At 33.8% G+C, this 13,679-nt stretch overlaps 1 protein-coding gene across 20 annotated transcripts in view; it reads left to right on the plus strand.

The window, feature by feature from the left end:
- Khdrbs2 (KH RNA binding domain containing, signal transduction associated 2) overlaps positions 1-13,679 on the plus strand; it is a 586,688-nt gene that overhangs the window by 281,987 nt on the left and 291,022 nt on the right. For 19 of the 20 annotated variants that reach the window (XR_013425076.1, XR_013425077.1, XR_013425079.1 and 16 more), the window contains exon 4: positions 6,121-6,267. The exons of the other annotated variant lie outside the window; for it this stretch is intronic. Coding sequence is in view for 3 of the 19 variants with exons in the window: in XM_078019828.1 (XP_077875954.1) it covers positions 6,121-6,267 (147 nt within the window). In the remaining 16 variants the exon portion in view is untranslated. The remainder of the gene's footprint in view (positions 1-6,120; positions 6,268-13,679) is intronic. 20 annotated transcript variants of the gene reach the window in all.

Below are 13,679 nucleotides of genomic sequence, written 5' to 3' on the forward strand. Positions count from 1 at the left end.
GATCAGGAAAAATGATCTATGGCTTGGGAAATATGACCTATAACTTGCTATAGCATACTCTGGAGCCCACAGTGCCACATGGGATGAGATACTAGGAAATTCTGGGAGACCACTGGTTAATGTCTTCTAGATGCCAGAAATATTTTGGAGAAGTTTGGATGTGCCAAAAGTTTTCCTACATTCAATTACCTATTAAATCATAACATACCCATAGTGATTAAAAGCTTGATCTTTGAGATGAGATGGTAAGGATTCTAATCTCAGTCCAAGATTTATAGTCTATATAGTGTTCTGTACTAGTTTCTCTGTGAAACAATTTCCATTTTGTAAAGTTGGGGGTTAATATTATCTGGCATGAAGTATAATTATAGAGATAGAACAAGATGATACATGAGAATTACTTTTCTCATCCCTGTCATCTAAGAAGCAGTACCAAAATTATGCCTTCTATTCCACCATGATTATTATAAAAAAGGAGGCTTGAAGAAAATACCCTAGAATTAGAGTTAATAGTTTTCTTAATTTGTGTAGTTTATGGATTTTTTAAAAATATTTTTTAGTTGCTGACAGACCTTTATTTTATTTGTTTATTTATATGCAGTACTGAAAATCAAACCCAGTACTTTATACATGTGAGGCAAGCACTCAGCCACTGAGCCACAACCCCAACCATATGAACTTTTTTTTTAAATCTAGTTTTGGGGATTTCAGTGGACATCCTATTATGAACTAAGAGGAAATTTTCCTAATTGTGAAAATGTTTTCAAAGTCAGAAAAATTTGTTTGTAGAACATGAAATGCAAATGATAATTCGTAAGAGAAATTTCCATAAACATCTCTTTAACAATTAAGTATACTAATTAATTCAAATTAGACATTATTTCATGCCATGCTTTTCTCTGTGAAAAATCTAATAAAACAGCATGTTTCACTTATATTTTACCTCAAGGCATACATGAGGGTATGTTCAGGAATAAGTAAAACTACATTCTGTTTTCCCAATTGACTTTGCTTAGAGTCTTTTATATTGACCAATTAATATTTTTACATGGAAGAAAAGATTTAACCTGTGCTTTCTTTCATATTGTAAAACATGGTCTCCACAAATCATTGTCTGAAGGTCAGTAGTGAATGTAAACAAAGATATGTAACATCCAGTGCATGCCCTTACAAGCTTTGCCTCCCACTGTTTCTTTTCTCTTCCCATGGAGGAGTATGCAAAAATGATGGAGACTGTGTAGCTTCCTTGATTAATACAGATTAGAGCAACATCCTAGGGGCTGTTTGAGTTTCACAGAAGGAACCTAGATCTCTGGATATGAGTGCTGAGAAGGGCCATCTGCCCCTATAGATACCTAAGCTCAGACTTGGACTTGAGAAAGAAATAACTCACCTACTTGCTTCAGCCACATTTCTTTTGGTCTCTGTTGAAAAAACCAAACAGTATCTTACTAATACTACTTGAGAATATGGAGAATCATAATAATAAGATATTTGTATACAATGTTCTAGTTTATAAAATGCTCTTCAAATTTCTTAAAACATACAGAGTCCTATGAGGTAAGTATTATTATATTAATATCAAAGATAAAGTAAATCTTTGGAAGTTTTTCCTTTGTCAAAAGTCACCTGGTGGGTGAGTTCAAACAACATACCTTCAAAAAAGAAAAGAAAAGAAAATCCTCACTTTGGGAACAATCCACAATAGCTTATGATAGTTCTGCTGGTTTCACTTTTTTTTTTGTTATTTTTTTAATCTTTATTAGCATTTTTACCCAATCCTGCCTAACGCCTGGCTTCAATCTTCACTTATTCTGTAGGCTATAGGAAGTTGATTAGTACATAAACTTTAGTTTTCTCAGTTGAAGATAAGGATGCTTGAATGAGATAGATGCTTGAGTCTTTTCTTTAAAAAATATTCTCTACATCTATGTTTAAACTAAACTTTTTCTCTGTTTTCTGCTCCCTGCTCAAGGTAAAGACAAAATGTCTAGTTATTTATGATTTTATCTTAGATGTTGGTTTTATCATCCAAATTTACAAATTTGATGGCCAATATTTTTGTCAGATTTTACTTTTTTTTCTCTGAAAAACATAGAAAGGTGGTATCTTAGTATGATGGCCACTGGCACATGTGCTTATTGAGCACTTGAAATGTGGTTAGGTCAAATTGATATATGCTGTAAGTATAAAACACACACTGCACTCAAAGACAGCATGAGAAAAAATATCTGAATATCTTAGTAATATCTTTATATTAATTGCATATCATATTTTGGATATATTGTTTGAAAACACCTATCATTAAAATTAACTTTACTTCTCTCTTAGTATTTTTAATGTAGCTACTAAAATGTATTTCCATTGAACCAAACAATCCTGGAACATTTCTCTTCTATGGAAGATAGTGAATATTCACCAGCCCATGCCTTCTTCCTTCTGATTTCATAACTAGGACACATTCAATATCCTCTTTACTAGGGGGTACAGTCAGGACTATCAGATGCTAATTTTAGGTTGTCTCACGGAAACCTTCCACAGGTTGTTCACCATATTCTTTACTCCATTAATGGTCTCCACAGTGAAACAATGAAGGTTGAGGAACCAAAGAATGGCAAAATCCTGCATACTTAGATATCTGTGTAGAGAAAGGTGCCCCAGATGGACACCTATTGGGAACTTGGTGACAGGTAATAAATTTCTATTGTGTTGAAACTCTGAGACTGGATGATATATCTGCTAAATCAGCTAGCTCCATCTTGTGGAACTCACTAAATACCTTGAGAAAAGCAGATTTATTATTTGAAGAATATCAAGCTAGTAGTTTTAAAAAATGTTTAAGAGGGTTAAAAATACAGAAATCATCCTACATAATAACTTGGATTTCCAAGTATTGGAGATGAGAACACTCCTCCTGATCAACCAGTCTACTGCTGCCACCTTCCTCCTCTTTCACACTTTCTACCACCGTAATGTTTGATTTTTAAAACTCTTAGATTATCTGTGCATGGTAGCACACACCTGTAATCTCAGAGACTCAGGCCACATACCAAATGTGTCTAGCAAGAATCCCTCAAAAACCAGCTGGAAATTTTGGGGGGAAGTAATGAGAAGGGGTCAGCATCAAGAAATCTCTGAATTCACTACTCTAGCATTTATATTCATGCCAAGATGGCCTCTGAATTAACAAGCAGCTTACATCCCAGCAGGCCCTAAAGAGAAAAGAAATATTTACTACACTTCATGGTACATTCATTCAAAGCTGATTCTCCTTCCCAAATTGAGAATCAGGTACTAAGAAAAACCATTAAGTCAAAAATTCTAGTTTGACAATCAGGAATGTAAAGAGAGAGCCTAGAGAATCATCAGCATCAAAGATAGAGCATTAATCTCCAGGACATACAAAGATTTCAAAAAACACCAAAATTTCCAAATAGCCCAATAAGTAAATGGGCAAAGGAATTGAACAGGCACTTCATCGAAGAAGAAACATGAGTGGTCAAAAATATATATGAAAAAAAAAATGTTCAACATCTCTAGCAATTAGAGAAATGAAAAAACTACACTGAGATTCCATCTCCAGTCAGAGTGGCAATTATTAAGAATACAAGTAACAATAAATATTACCAAGGATGTGGGTGGAAATGTACACTCATACATTGCTGGTGGGACTACAAATTGGTGCAACCAGTCTGGAAAGCAGTATGGAGTTTCTTCAGAAAACTTGGAATGGAGCCACCATTTGACCTGGTTATTCTACTCCTTGGTTCATACCCAAAGGACAAAAATTCAGGAGACTACAGTAACACAGCCACATCAAAGTTTACAGCAGGTAAATTCACAAAAGCCAGTCTATGGAACCAACCTAGGTGCCCTTACTTAGCAATAAAAGAGAATAAAATCCTGGCATTTATAGGTTAAATGGAGTTACAGAAAATAATGCTAAGTGAAATTAGGCAATCTCAAAAACCCAAATGATGAAAAGTTTTATTTGATATAAGGAGGCTGATTCATAAAAGGGATAGGGAGATGGAGCATGGGAAGAATAGATGAACTATAGATAGGGCAGAAGAGTCAAATGGGAAGGGAGGGGGCGTGGGGTATTTAATGATGGTGGAATGTGATGATCATTATTATCCAAAGTATATGTATGAAGACACGAATTGGTGTGAATATATTATGTATACAACCAGAGATATGAAAAATTGTGCTCTATACATGTAATAAGAATTGTAATGCATTCTGCTGTCATATATAAAGAAAAAAGAAAAAAAGAAAAAGAAAAAGAAATGTGGTATATGTACACAATGGAATATTACTCAGCTATAAAGATGAATGGAATTTTGGTGTTTGCTTATAAATGGTTGGAACTGGAGAATGTTATGCTAAGTGAAATAAGCCTATCCCCCCCCCAAAAAAATGAGACTCTTCTCTCTGATAGAGAAGACGCTAACCCAAAACATCACTAGAGAATAATAGAAATTCATTGGATTAGACAAAGGGGAATGAAGGGACAGGAGGGGGGATGGAAATAGAAAAGTCAGTAGAATGAATTGGACATAACTTCTTTATCCTTATTTGTAAATACCCGACCAATGTAACCCCACATCATGCTCAACCACAAGAAGGAGATTCTAATTGGAACAAGTTGTACTTGTTTTGTGTATATATAATGCATGAAAATACACTTTACTGTCATGTTTATCTAGAAAGAACAAATTTTTAAAAAGTTCTAGTCTAAGAGAGAAAGTATTCTTAGGGAAGTAGAGAGTAGATTATGAGTCTGAAAGGTGCTCCTATTGTGAAATTTGAGGAGTTGAAGGACACACACACACACACACACACACACACACACACACACACACACACAGCAGAGCACGTTCCTGTCTCTTTCACAGATCCTTCATGTTCTCAAACACTGTATATTTCTAGTCAGATACACATTCACATTAGCATGGGTCACACAGTTGACCCATGAAATCAATAGCAAATTTGTTTTTGTTTATCCAGGTTAGGTCTATTCATATGGCTTTTCCATTTAATCTTCAAAGAAAACAAAATTATGTGTTTGAAATTTGAAATTTAATGAAATAAGTGTTCATTGTTTCACTAAGAACTGTTGAGGACAAGAAAGGTACACATAATTAATAATGTTTATGTTAACTTTTTTAAACAAATTTTGCTCCTTTGAAATTTCAAAAAAATGCAAACCTAGCTGCAGGATGAGCTATGTTTTTTGAATCTGATCTTTGCTGAAGCTACTAAAGTTTTCTTTTTCCTAATCTGTAATATGTGAATATGTGCAAGATATTGTGATTAGAAATGATATGTGAAAAATGCTTAGTGCACATGAACAAAAATAAATTTATCAATATGCAGATTTGCTCTGCATTTACACTGAATTAATCAGGTTTCAATAATGACTTGAGCACAGAACCATATAAAAACAACTCTTATCCAAGAAAATCATATTGTTGGTTAATCAGATGCTACATAGCTCTCACAGAATTAATGCCAACATGATATTTAACTACCATTCCATTAACATACCCCTGTTGACCAAAACAATGCAGTGAATGACTGAATGATAGAAAACATGTGGGCATGAAGCTCAATGATTACTTCGGCAATGGGAACAGGGACTGGGAGGTAAGCCGTGGTTTTGCCTATGTACCTTTTATCATGAGCAAATAATCTATAAATTCTCAAAAAGTAGAGAGTTTAGTTTTCTTAAGGAACATTGTGATAATCTGCTTATTATCTGCAAAATACGATTCATTAGACACACACACACAAAATATTTTCCTTGCAAAATGTAGCAACGTGCATGAAAGAGTTAATGGCATTTCTGTGACTTGTTTTCTGATGTTGAGCATTTTCATTTAGCTGATTAAAATCTGTTGTAGATGCATAATTATGTCAGGGCTTTTAAAAGCACTGAAACACTCAAAAATCATTTTAAAAATCTTTAAATGGTTTGTAGCATATTTTTATTTCTCACAGGGTTTCTTTCTACTCGTGGAAAATTTGCTTAGATTATGCCCTTTTGTCATTCTCGGTAAATGTTAAATCAATGCAAAATGAGTAGATTTGTATTTCTAAAAATAACCTCTTTCACAGGAAGAAGAATTAAGGAAGAGTGGGGAAGCCAAATATGCCCACTTGAGTGATGAACTTCATGTATTAATTGAAGTGTTTGCTCCTCCTGGGGAAGCTTATTCACGTATGAGTCATGCATTGGAAGAGATTAAAAAATTCCTGGTTCCCGTAAGTGTTTTCATTTTTTACAAAAGTGCTTCTCTTTGGTTTCTATGTAAAAATGGGCCTTTGATCTTCATGAACTTTTTAGAAGGACACTTGTACTGCAAACTATCCATAGGGTTGATACAGAGCTATAATAAATAGGACACCAACATCACTTAGCAAGGGAACTGGCATGTCGTCACATACTGCTGGTTTGATCACAGTATTCATCTTCAGTATATTGCACCCATGCATCAATTCACAGCCGTGATGAATCAGATAAACCTGTAAGCCCAAATATATAATTGATGTTATACATTTTTATTTTGTCTTAATCACTAGGCCTGTGTTTTTGACAACTTATAATTAACAGAGAAAACACTTATATCGATAGTAGTAGATGTGATATTTGTAATAGGGCAATGATAATATTTTAAAATAGCAAGTGTATTTTTGTGTGACAGTGTGCCAGGTGCTGTCTTTTTATAAAATGTAGTACAAAATGATCAATATCAATAGAGGCAGGTATTTATTGACTTAAAGCAAAAATTAGAAATGAAATATCACTCCTCTATTTGAGAACAATAGAGAATGTTCATTTAGTAAGGCAGCCAATTCAGAGTTGCAAATTGACTAGAAATTTCTACTGATTTCCTAAGAAATAGAGGGAGGCTAAAAGAATGATGTTTCCTAAAGGTTGACAATTTAGCATCCTAGGAGGTAGTCGTTCAAATAGAAATCTTGGCATTGGGCTTAGAACTGGGAATAAGATAATGAGGAGAGAATGCTGAGTGAAGTTTTCTGGAATGTCTGCATCTATGTGATAGTCTTCTGCAGAGAGAAAGACAGTAGGCTAAGATTCATCTATGAGGTGAAGAAACTGTGGATTTCTAAACTAAGTAATATACTCAGAGAAAATGGTGAGATTCATTGATTGGCACTGATTTTGAGAAGAGGAAAAGAAAAAAAAAAATCTGAGAATTTCCAGAATGAAAAAAATCAAGAACTAGCCATGATTTATGTGTCCAATTCAAAAATTAATTTTTGTTAAGACAAGGTTATAGAACAATCCGATACCAATCTGAGCATTCCTTAACTCAATATGCACACAGACCTGCAGACCTTCCTAAATATATGCATGTTTCTTAGGAATGAGGATGTTCTGTACACTCTTTCTTTTGCCTTCAAACTAAATGCCTAGTGCTATATTGAGTAAGGAATTTTGCTATGTTTAGTTCAGACCAGACCTTTGGTAATATGCATAATATAGAATAAGGCTAGGGCTGCTTATATTACTGACACATTTCATAAATGTAGATAAATCATTTAAATTCTCAGGTCTTCAGTTATTCATCTTTAAAATGAAGATAATTATAATTGATTGACCTGTATCACAGATTTTGTGAATATTAAATAGAATAATGCATATGAAAAGACTTAGAACATTATAAAGCACTTCATAAATTATTTTCAAAATGTAGTCTGCTGTTACAGTAGATAGAAATATCTAGGAATAACTTTGTATAGTAAAATATGTTAGGCAAATTAGTATTTCATTGCTGCATATATGTTGGGCTCAGGCTGTTGGCTAAGTCAACCCTCCTTTATTAAAATCATCAATGACATATCTCATATTGAGACCTCAGACTTTATAATACTTGTAATAATTTCACTTGTAGCTTTTCCATCAGATATATATATGTGTGTGTGTGAGACAAGGCTGGCATCTCTCTTGGTCAGTGCTATATCCCCATCATTCAGCACCATGAAATAAGTGTCTTAGTCACATTTGGGGAATGGTACCCCAAATCAAGATGTCTCATATATACAGACCTTGATAAAGAATGAAAACCTTCCCTTGGCCAATGTCACTGCCTGTGCCTGGAATTTCATCTCAGTACATAGTTGCTCCTCATTTTATTTCCGGCACACTGGCTTTTGTTCATCCAACACTCCAAGACCACTGCTCATTAAGGGCCTTTGAAGATTCTTCTCCAAAATGTCGGCACATCTATCTTTCATCATTAAGGAGTCACATTAGATGTTAGTGTGGCAAGAAATTCTTCCTCAACCATGCAATCTAAAGGGCTGCCTCTGTTACCTGCTATCATACCATCCTGTTATATTTTGTTCACAGTATCACTCTCCACCCTAGTTAACATTCCAATTTATTGTCCCATCACGCCCTAACCCTCTTCATTTTTTCCCCCTACCCCTTTGGTACTGATTGAACCCAGGGGCACTTAACCACTGAGCTACACCCCTACCCTGATTTTTTTGTATTTTATTTAGAGGCAGGTTTCACTGAGTTGCTTAGGGACTAAGTTGCTGGTTTTGAACTAGTGATCCTCCTGCCTCAGCTTCCAGAGATACTGGGATTATTGGTGTGCACCACCACACTCGGCCTCCTCACTTATTAATATCTTTTCATCTTTAGATATTCTATGTATGTTTTACTTATTTGTTTATTGCTGATTTCTTTGCTAGAATATAAACATCATGAAGACTATTAATAACTCTGTCAATGTTCATAAATCTTGCCATCAGTGAAAGTCCTTCTACCTGATATTTTTTTTTCTATTTGCCTTGCTGCTTCAGCACCAAGCAAAGTAGATGTTTGTCTACTTCAGCCATCACCAGAACCATAAAGAACAAAAATGAATTCCCCATTTTTTCATTATATGAAAACACTTCATTATATAGGTTTCTCCTAATATTAAATATCAAGCTTCATAAATTCTAGCATTGCTGAAAATTAACATTTACAAACAGCACAGCAAAGAATTAAAACAATTATAAGCCCATAAGATCTATTCTAAAATGATAGGCAAGGCAAATGCAGGGCAGGACTCAGAAATTCCATTGACATCTCATTCTGCAAAATAGTCTTTCCATAGTTAGTGCTTTGTGCCTTCAACCTCTTATATGTTACATAAAATTTACAACTTGCCCTTAATCCAAGGGTTTTCTTCATCCAAGACCACTAACTTTAGAACCTGTAACTCCTTGTGAAATGTCTGGATGCTTTAGGATATTGGAAACCAACTGAGTTTTAGCACTTAAATGAATTGTTAAGACTGAAGAATTATTCTTGCCCTGAGGAAAATTCACAGCCTCTTGGTTTCTATTCAGGCTCTACAGCCTTATCAAACGTGGAGTGACCGGGCGATAGATAAGACATTATTAATTTGAACATGGCCAATGTTAAATCTCTAATGTTTTGGAGATGTGCTATACTAAAGTTTTCCTTACAGTTGTTATTTTGTCTTAATATGCAGATTAGGATGATTAAATAAATTATGTGGTGAATAAAGACAAAAGGTATGTTAAGTCCTAAGTTAATATATGCTTCAATAATATTAGTGCACTTCCCTCTGTATGTTGTAAATAGGTGAATAAATATTGTCATTGTTATATTTTATGCTATTTCTTTCTTTTATATTTCAGACACCTTTACTATCAGGTATGGTTATACAGGTTGTGTCTTGTGCTACTCTGGGATGACAAATATACACCATAATTTGTAAATGGGTCTATTTAAAATCCTATAGGGTTCCCTGAATACAAATCCCCCCCACTTTTTTTTTTTTTGGTGGTGCTTGGGAGTGAATCCAGGGCTTTGTGCATCCGAGGCAAGCACTCTACCAACTGAGCTATATCCCCAGCCCTCAAAGTCCCATTATTTAACCCCACTTAACAGGTTACCTCAAAATAATGGCAGTGTTTTATTTTTTTCTGATGACTGACTCATCTTCAATGAAACTAAATTAGCGAGTTGTACTATATTGCTTAATTATTAATTCATAATTGAGATAGAATACATCGTCTTATGATTAGAAATGATGAAGTATTCAATGAAATTCTGCTCATTGAATGTGTTTTATTATCTTTTCACAGAAAAGGTAAGGAATTTCTGCAGGAAGAGTAGATTAGGCTTAGATCATAGATAACATATAAATTACTTTGTTACATTAACCAATAACTATGCTATTCATATAATTTAGAGCTTGCACTATTTATTTTTTACTAAACCCTGTCCCAAACTCATAATCTTCCCAGTACACAAAGCTATGCAGTGATTACTATTATGAGGGTTGAAAAGCATCTGTCATGCCTAGCTCAAGTCTCTAATGATCCCCACCAGAGGTTGGTATAATTTTAGGAAAAGATAGAGAGATCATTTAAGTCTATGTAAAAATTTACATTTGTGTAAATCCTTTACTAGTATCATTTGTAAGACTTTTAATTCAGTTCAACACAGAAAAACATATGGATTGTTCCAGGTTTTTTTTTCTTTCTTTCATTTGATTGTATGTGTATCTTCTTGATAACCATGATTCTTGAAATGGGGAGTTAGGGAGTATTTTTTCAGGTTGAGGCATTGGAACTCCACACAGGAAATCCACCAAGAGTTTGATATGGAGGGCAAGTAAGATCTTTTTTTTTCTTCTTAAGATAAAAGCCAACAGAAGGCATTTTTGCTTTCTCCTCTTAAAGACTAATGCCGATGCTATAATTGGAAAATGATACTGATTACAAACAGCAATCACACAGGAAAATAAGTGTATAGAAGGAAAATAGAAAAGAAAATCAGATGTTTTCAGTCTAGGAAGAATTTCTAGATTTTCATATGCTGAATTTTTTTCGAGTGTTTTAAAAGATAAGTATTAAGATGTACCACTGAAATTTATGTTATAATTTGATAAAAGTAGTAATTTTATCAATCTTCTATGCAGGAGAATATATAGGGGAGAAAATGTCAAACAAATTCCACAAGCTAGTCAAATTTACAGTGATAAATGGTGAGATCTGAAAGGCAGGAGCTGGCAGATATGTTTTTGACTAGCTTATGGAAGGAGTTCAGCACTTACAGCAATAACATCTTACAAGCAGGAGAAAGATCAGTTACAGTATTGAAAAAAAAATGTTCAATGCAGTGAGGGAACTCCAATCTATAACCTGGATATCTCTCCTTAAGTGTTGTGGTTATTAAAATATTGTCAAGAATTTCCTCATATTGCTATCTTGAAAACCAATTAATTCCATTTTCTTTCTTGTAATTAACCATATTCTAATAGTGTGGTAACTGATGGAAGTAAGCTCAAAGCCACATGAATGTATGTAATTATTCTCGGAAATGTTTCCTGTGTTGCTGTAGCACTATGATCATATTCTGATTTTATTTAAAGAAATTTATATTCATCTAATAGTGAACATTTCTTCATATCTCAAAAATTATAATGGAATTCAGACATATGTCTTGGATTGTAACTAAAATCATTATTAGTTCCCATAACAGGCCTAATAACTATAAGTATTATATTATTATGGAAATCCAAGACCACTTTCACATTGCTAATTGACTGACTGACATAACCTGGAAGATAGATAAAAGAAGCAGTGAAGAGTAAAATAACCATTTGAGTGTGATTTTTCTACAAACCTGAATAAACGTGTATGTGAGCGTGTGTGCATGTGTGTGTCTGCGTGTGTATGTTTTACTTTCAGTCAGTGCAGATAAATAATGCTTACTGCATAGTGATGGGAGAAATTTATGAATCCATGGTTAGGATGTTATGATATGGTTTGCATCCTATGAATCAATTTATCACTAATCATCTCTGGTCCCACTAGTTGCTCAAGTTCTGAAATCCCCAAGTCTGCTCTTTACAAGAATTTTTGTTGCTTTTTATATGTCCAGAATCATCTTCCCATTTTTATCTATACCTCAATTTCAACTTGATCAGTTATTTGTTCCACATTAGCTAATATTATAATAAAAGAAACTGCTTTTGCAATTCTATAAGTAGTCCCTAACATTCAGGCTTAGCAATATTCCCTAAGAATTTATTGGCATTGTTAAAGATTGGTTGTACCTAAGGTCAAGATTGCTCTTCAAGGCAAGACTCTCAGGTCTTAAATTTATAAGATTCTTGTACAAGAAATATTTTAGAAGATTAAATTTTAGTTTATATTTGAAAATCTACTGAATGTTTATTCTGTGCCTGTATATAGGAATATATGCCAACACCGACCATAAATGCATTGACAGATGGAAGCAGCTAAAATGAACTCATGGTTATTGAAGAATTTAGTAAAATCTTTAAAAAGGAGGGGTCAGAAAAGTGCCGCAATATCATAATTCATGAAAGTGTATAATTTTCATTTTGTAAATAATTTTAAATAAGTAAAAACTTATACTAATTAATATAACAAATATTTCTGAGCACCAAATAATATGCCAAGCTCGAACCTAGAAATTTGTGTTATATTAGTCACTATTCTAATAGAATTTAAAAACAAGAAAACTTTTTTCAAAATTCAGAGTACAAAGATTATCAAGAATTATTTGAAAAATATTGGTGAGGAGGGACCATATTGGATAATAAGATGGTTATATAAGGATGATGGTGATGACACAGTAGGCAAGAATGATCAAACAAAACATGACATTTCTCATATCCATAAAAAGTAATTGCTGTCAAAGACCACTACCATACAGACATGGGTCAGTTATCCAATAAGACAGAAAGAGAAGGGGGAGGTGGGGGATGAAGAGATAGCTTCCTAAAGGTATTAATGACCCCCTGGTCAAAGATTGTATTTCACATGGAAAATGTTAAAATGCCACCAAAAACTTACAGGCAATAACACATTATGAAACTGATTATTTTTGCAAGATTATGTATTTCTGAAATGTGTCTTCAACTTCTGTTCTAGCAATTAGTTCTTACTTTTTAAAGAGCTAATTTGCAGCTACTTAAGATACAATGTAAGCTTATTTTGAATTGCCCTTCCTTGATTAACTGATCTCATTTTACTGCTCTGAAACTCCTTTCAGCAAGCTACAATGGAAAATGCATTGGATTCTCCCAACAGCATTTAAACTAGATATCCAGAGAACTTGGAAAATCCCCAAAGAAATGTATCTTCCATCTCATCTTTAATCTTTATGTTCTTTGTTATTATTGTTGGTGCTATTCCTTTTCTGCTTGTTCTGCCCAATTTCTCTGGGTAATGTAATGAGATTTTATATATATTATATATATATATATATATATATATATATATATTTATATTTTATCTCTCTCTCTCTCTATATATATATATAGAGAGAGAGAGAGGGAGAGATCCATCCACACCATCCACACACATACACAACAATGCTTTACACCACATGCACAGGTTTTACTGGATGATTTGTACTTTTTACCCAATATGGTACAAACAATGAGTTTTATTTTAAGTTCTGGGTTGGATCCCAGAGAGTTACCTATGTATGCTAGGCAAGCCCTCTACCACTATAGTACTTCCCCACCCATCTTTTCTTATTCTGAGTCATGTATTGAATAAATTACACAGTGTTCCACTCATTTCTTTAAAAAGAGCCTCAATTTAGGCCATGCAGGTATTAAGAAGCTGAGTTATTTCCAATT

The sequence above is a fragment of the Ictidomys tridecemlineatus genome, chromosome 8 (assembly GCF_052094955.1).
Source record: "Ictidomys tridecemlineatus isolate mIctTri1 chromosome 8, mIctTri1.hap1, whole genome shotgun sequence".
NCBI lineage: Eukaryota > Metazoa > Chordata > Mammalia > Rodentia > Sciuridae > Ictidomys > Ictidomys tridecemlineatus.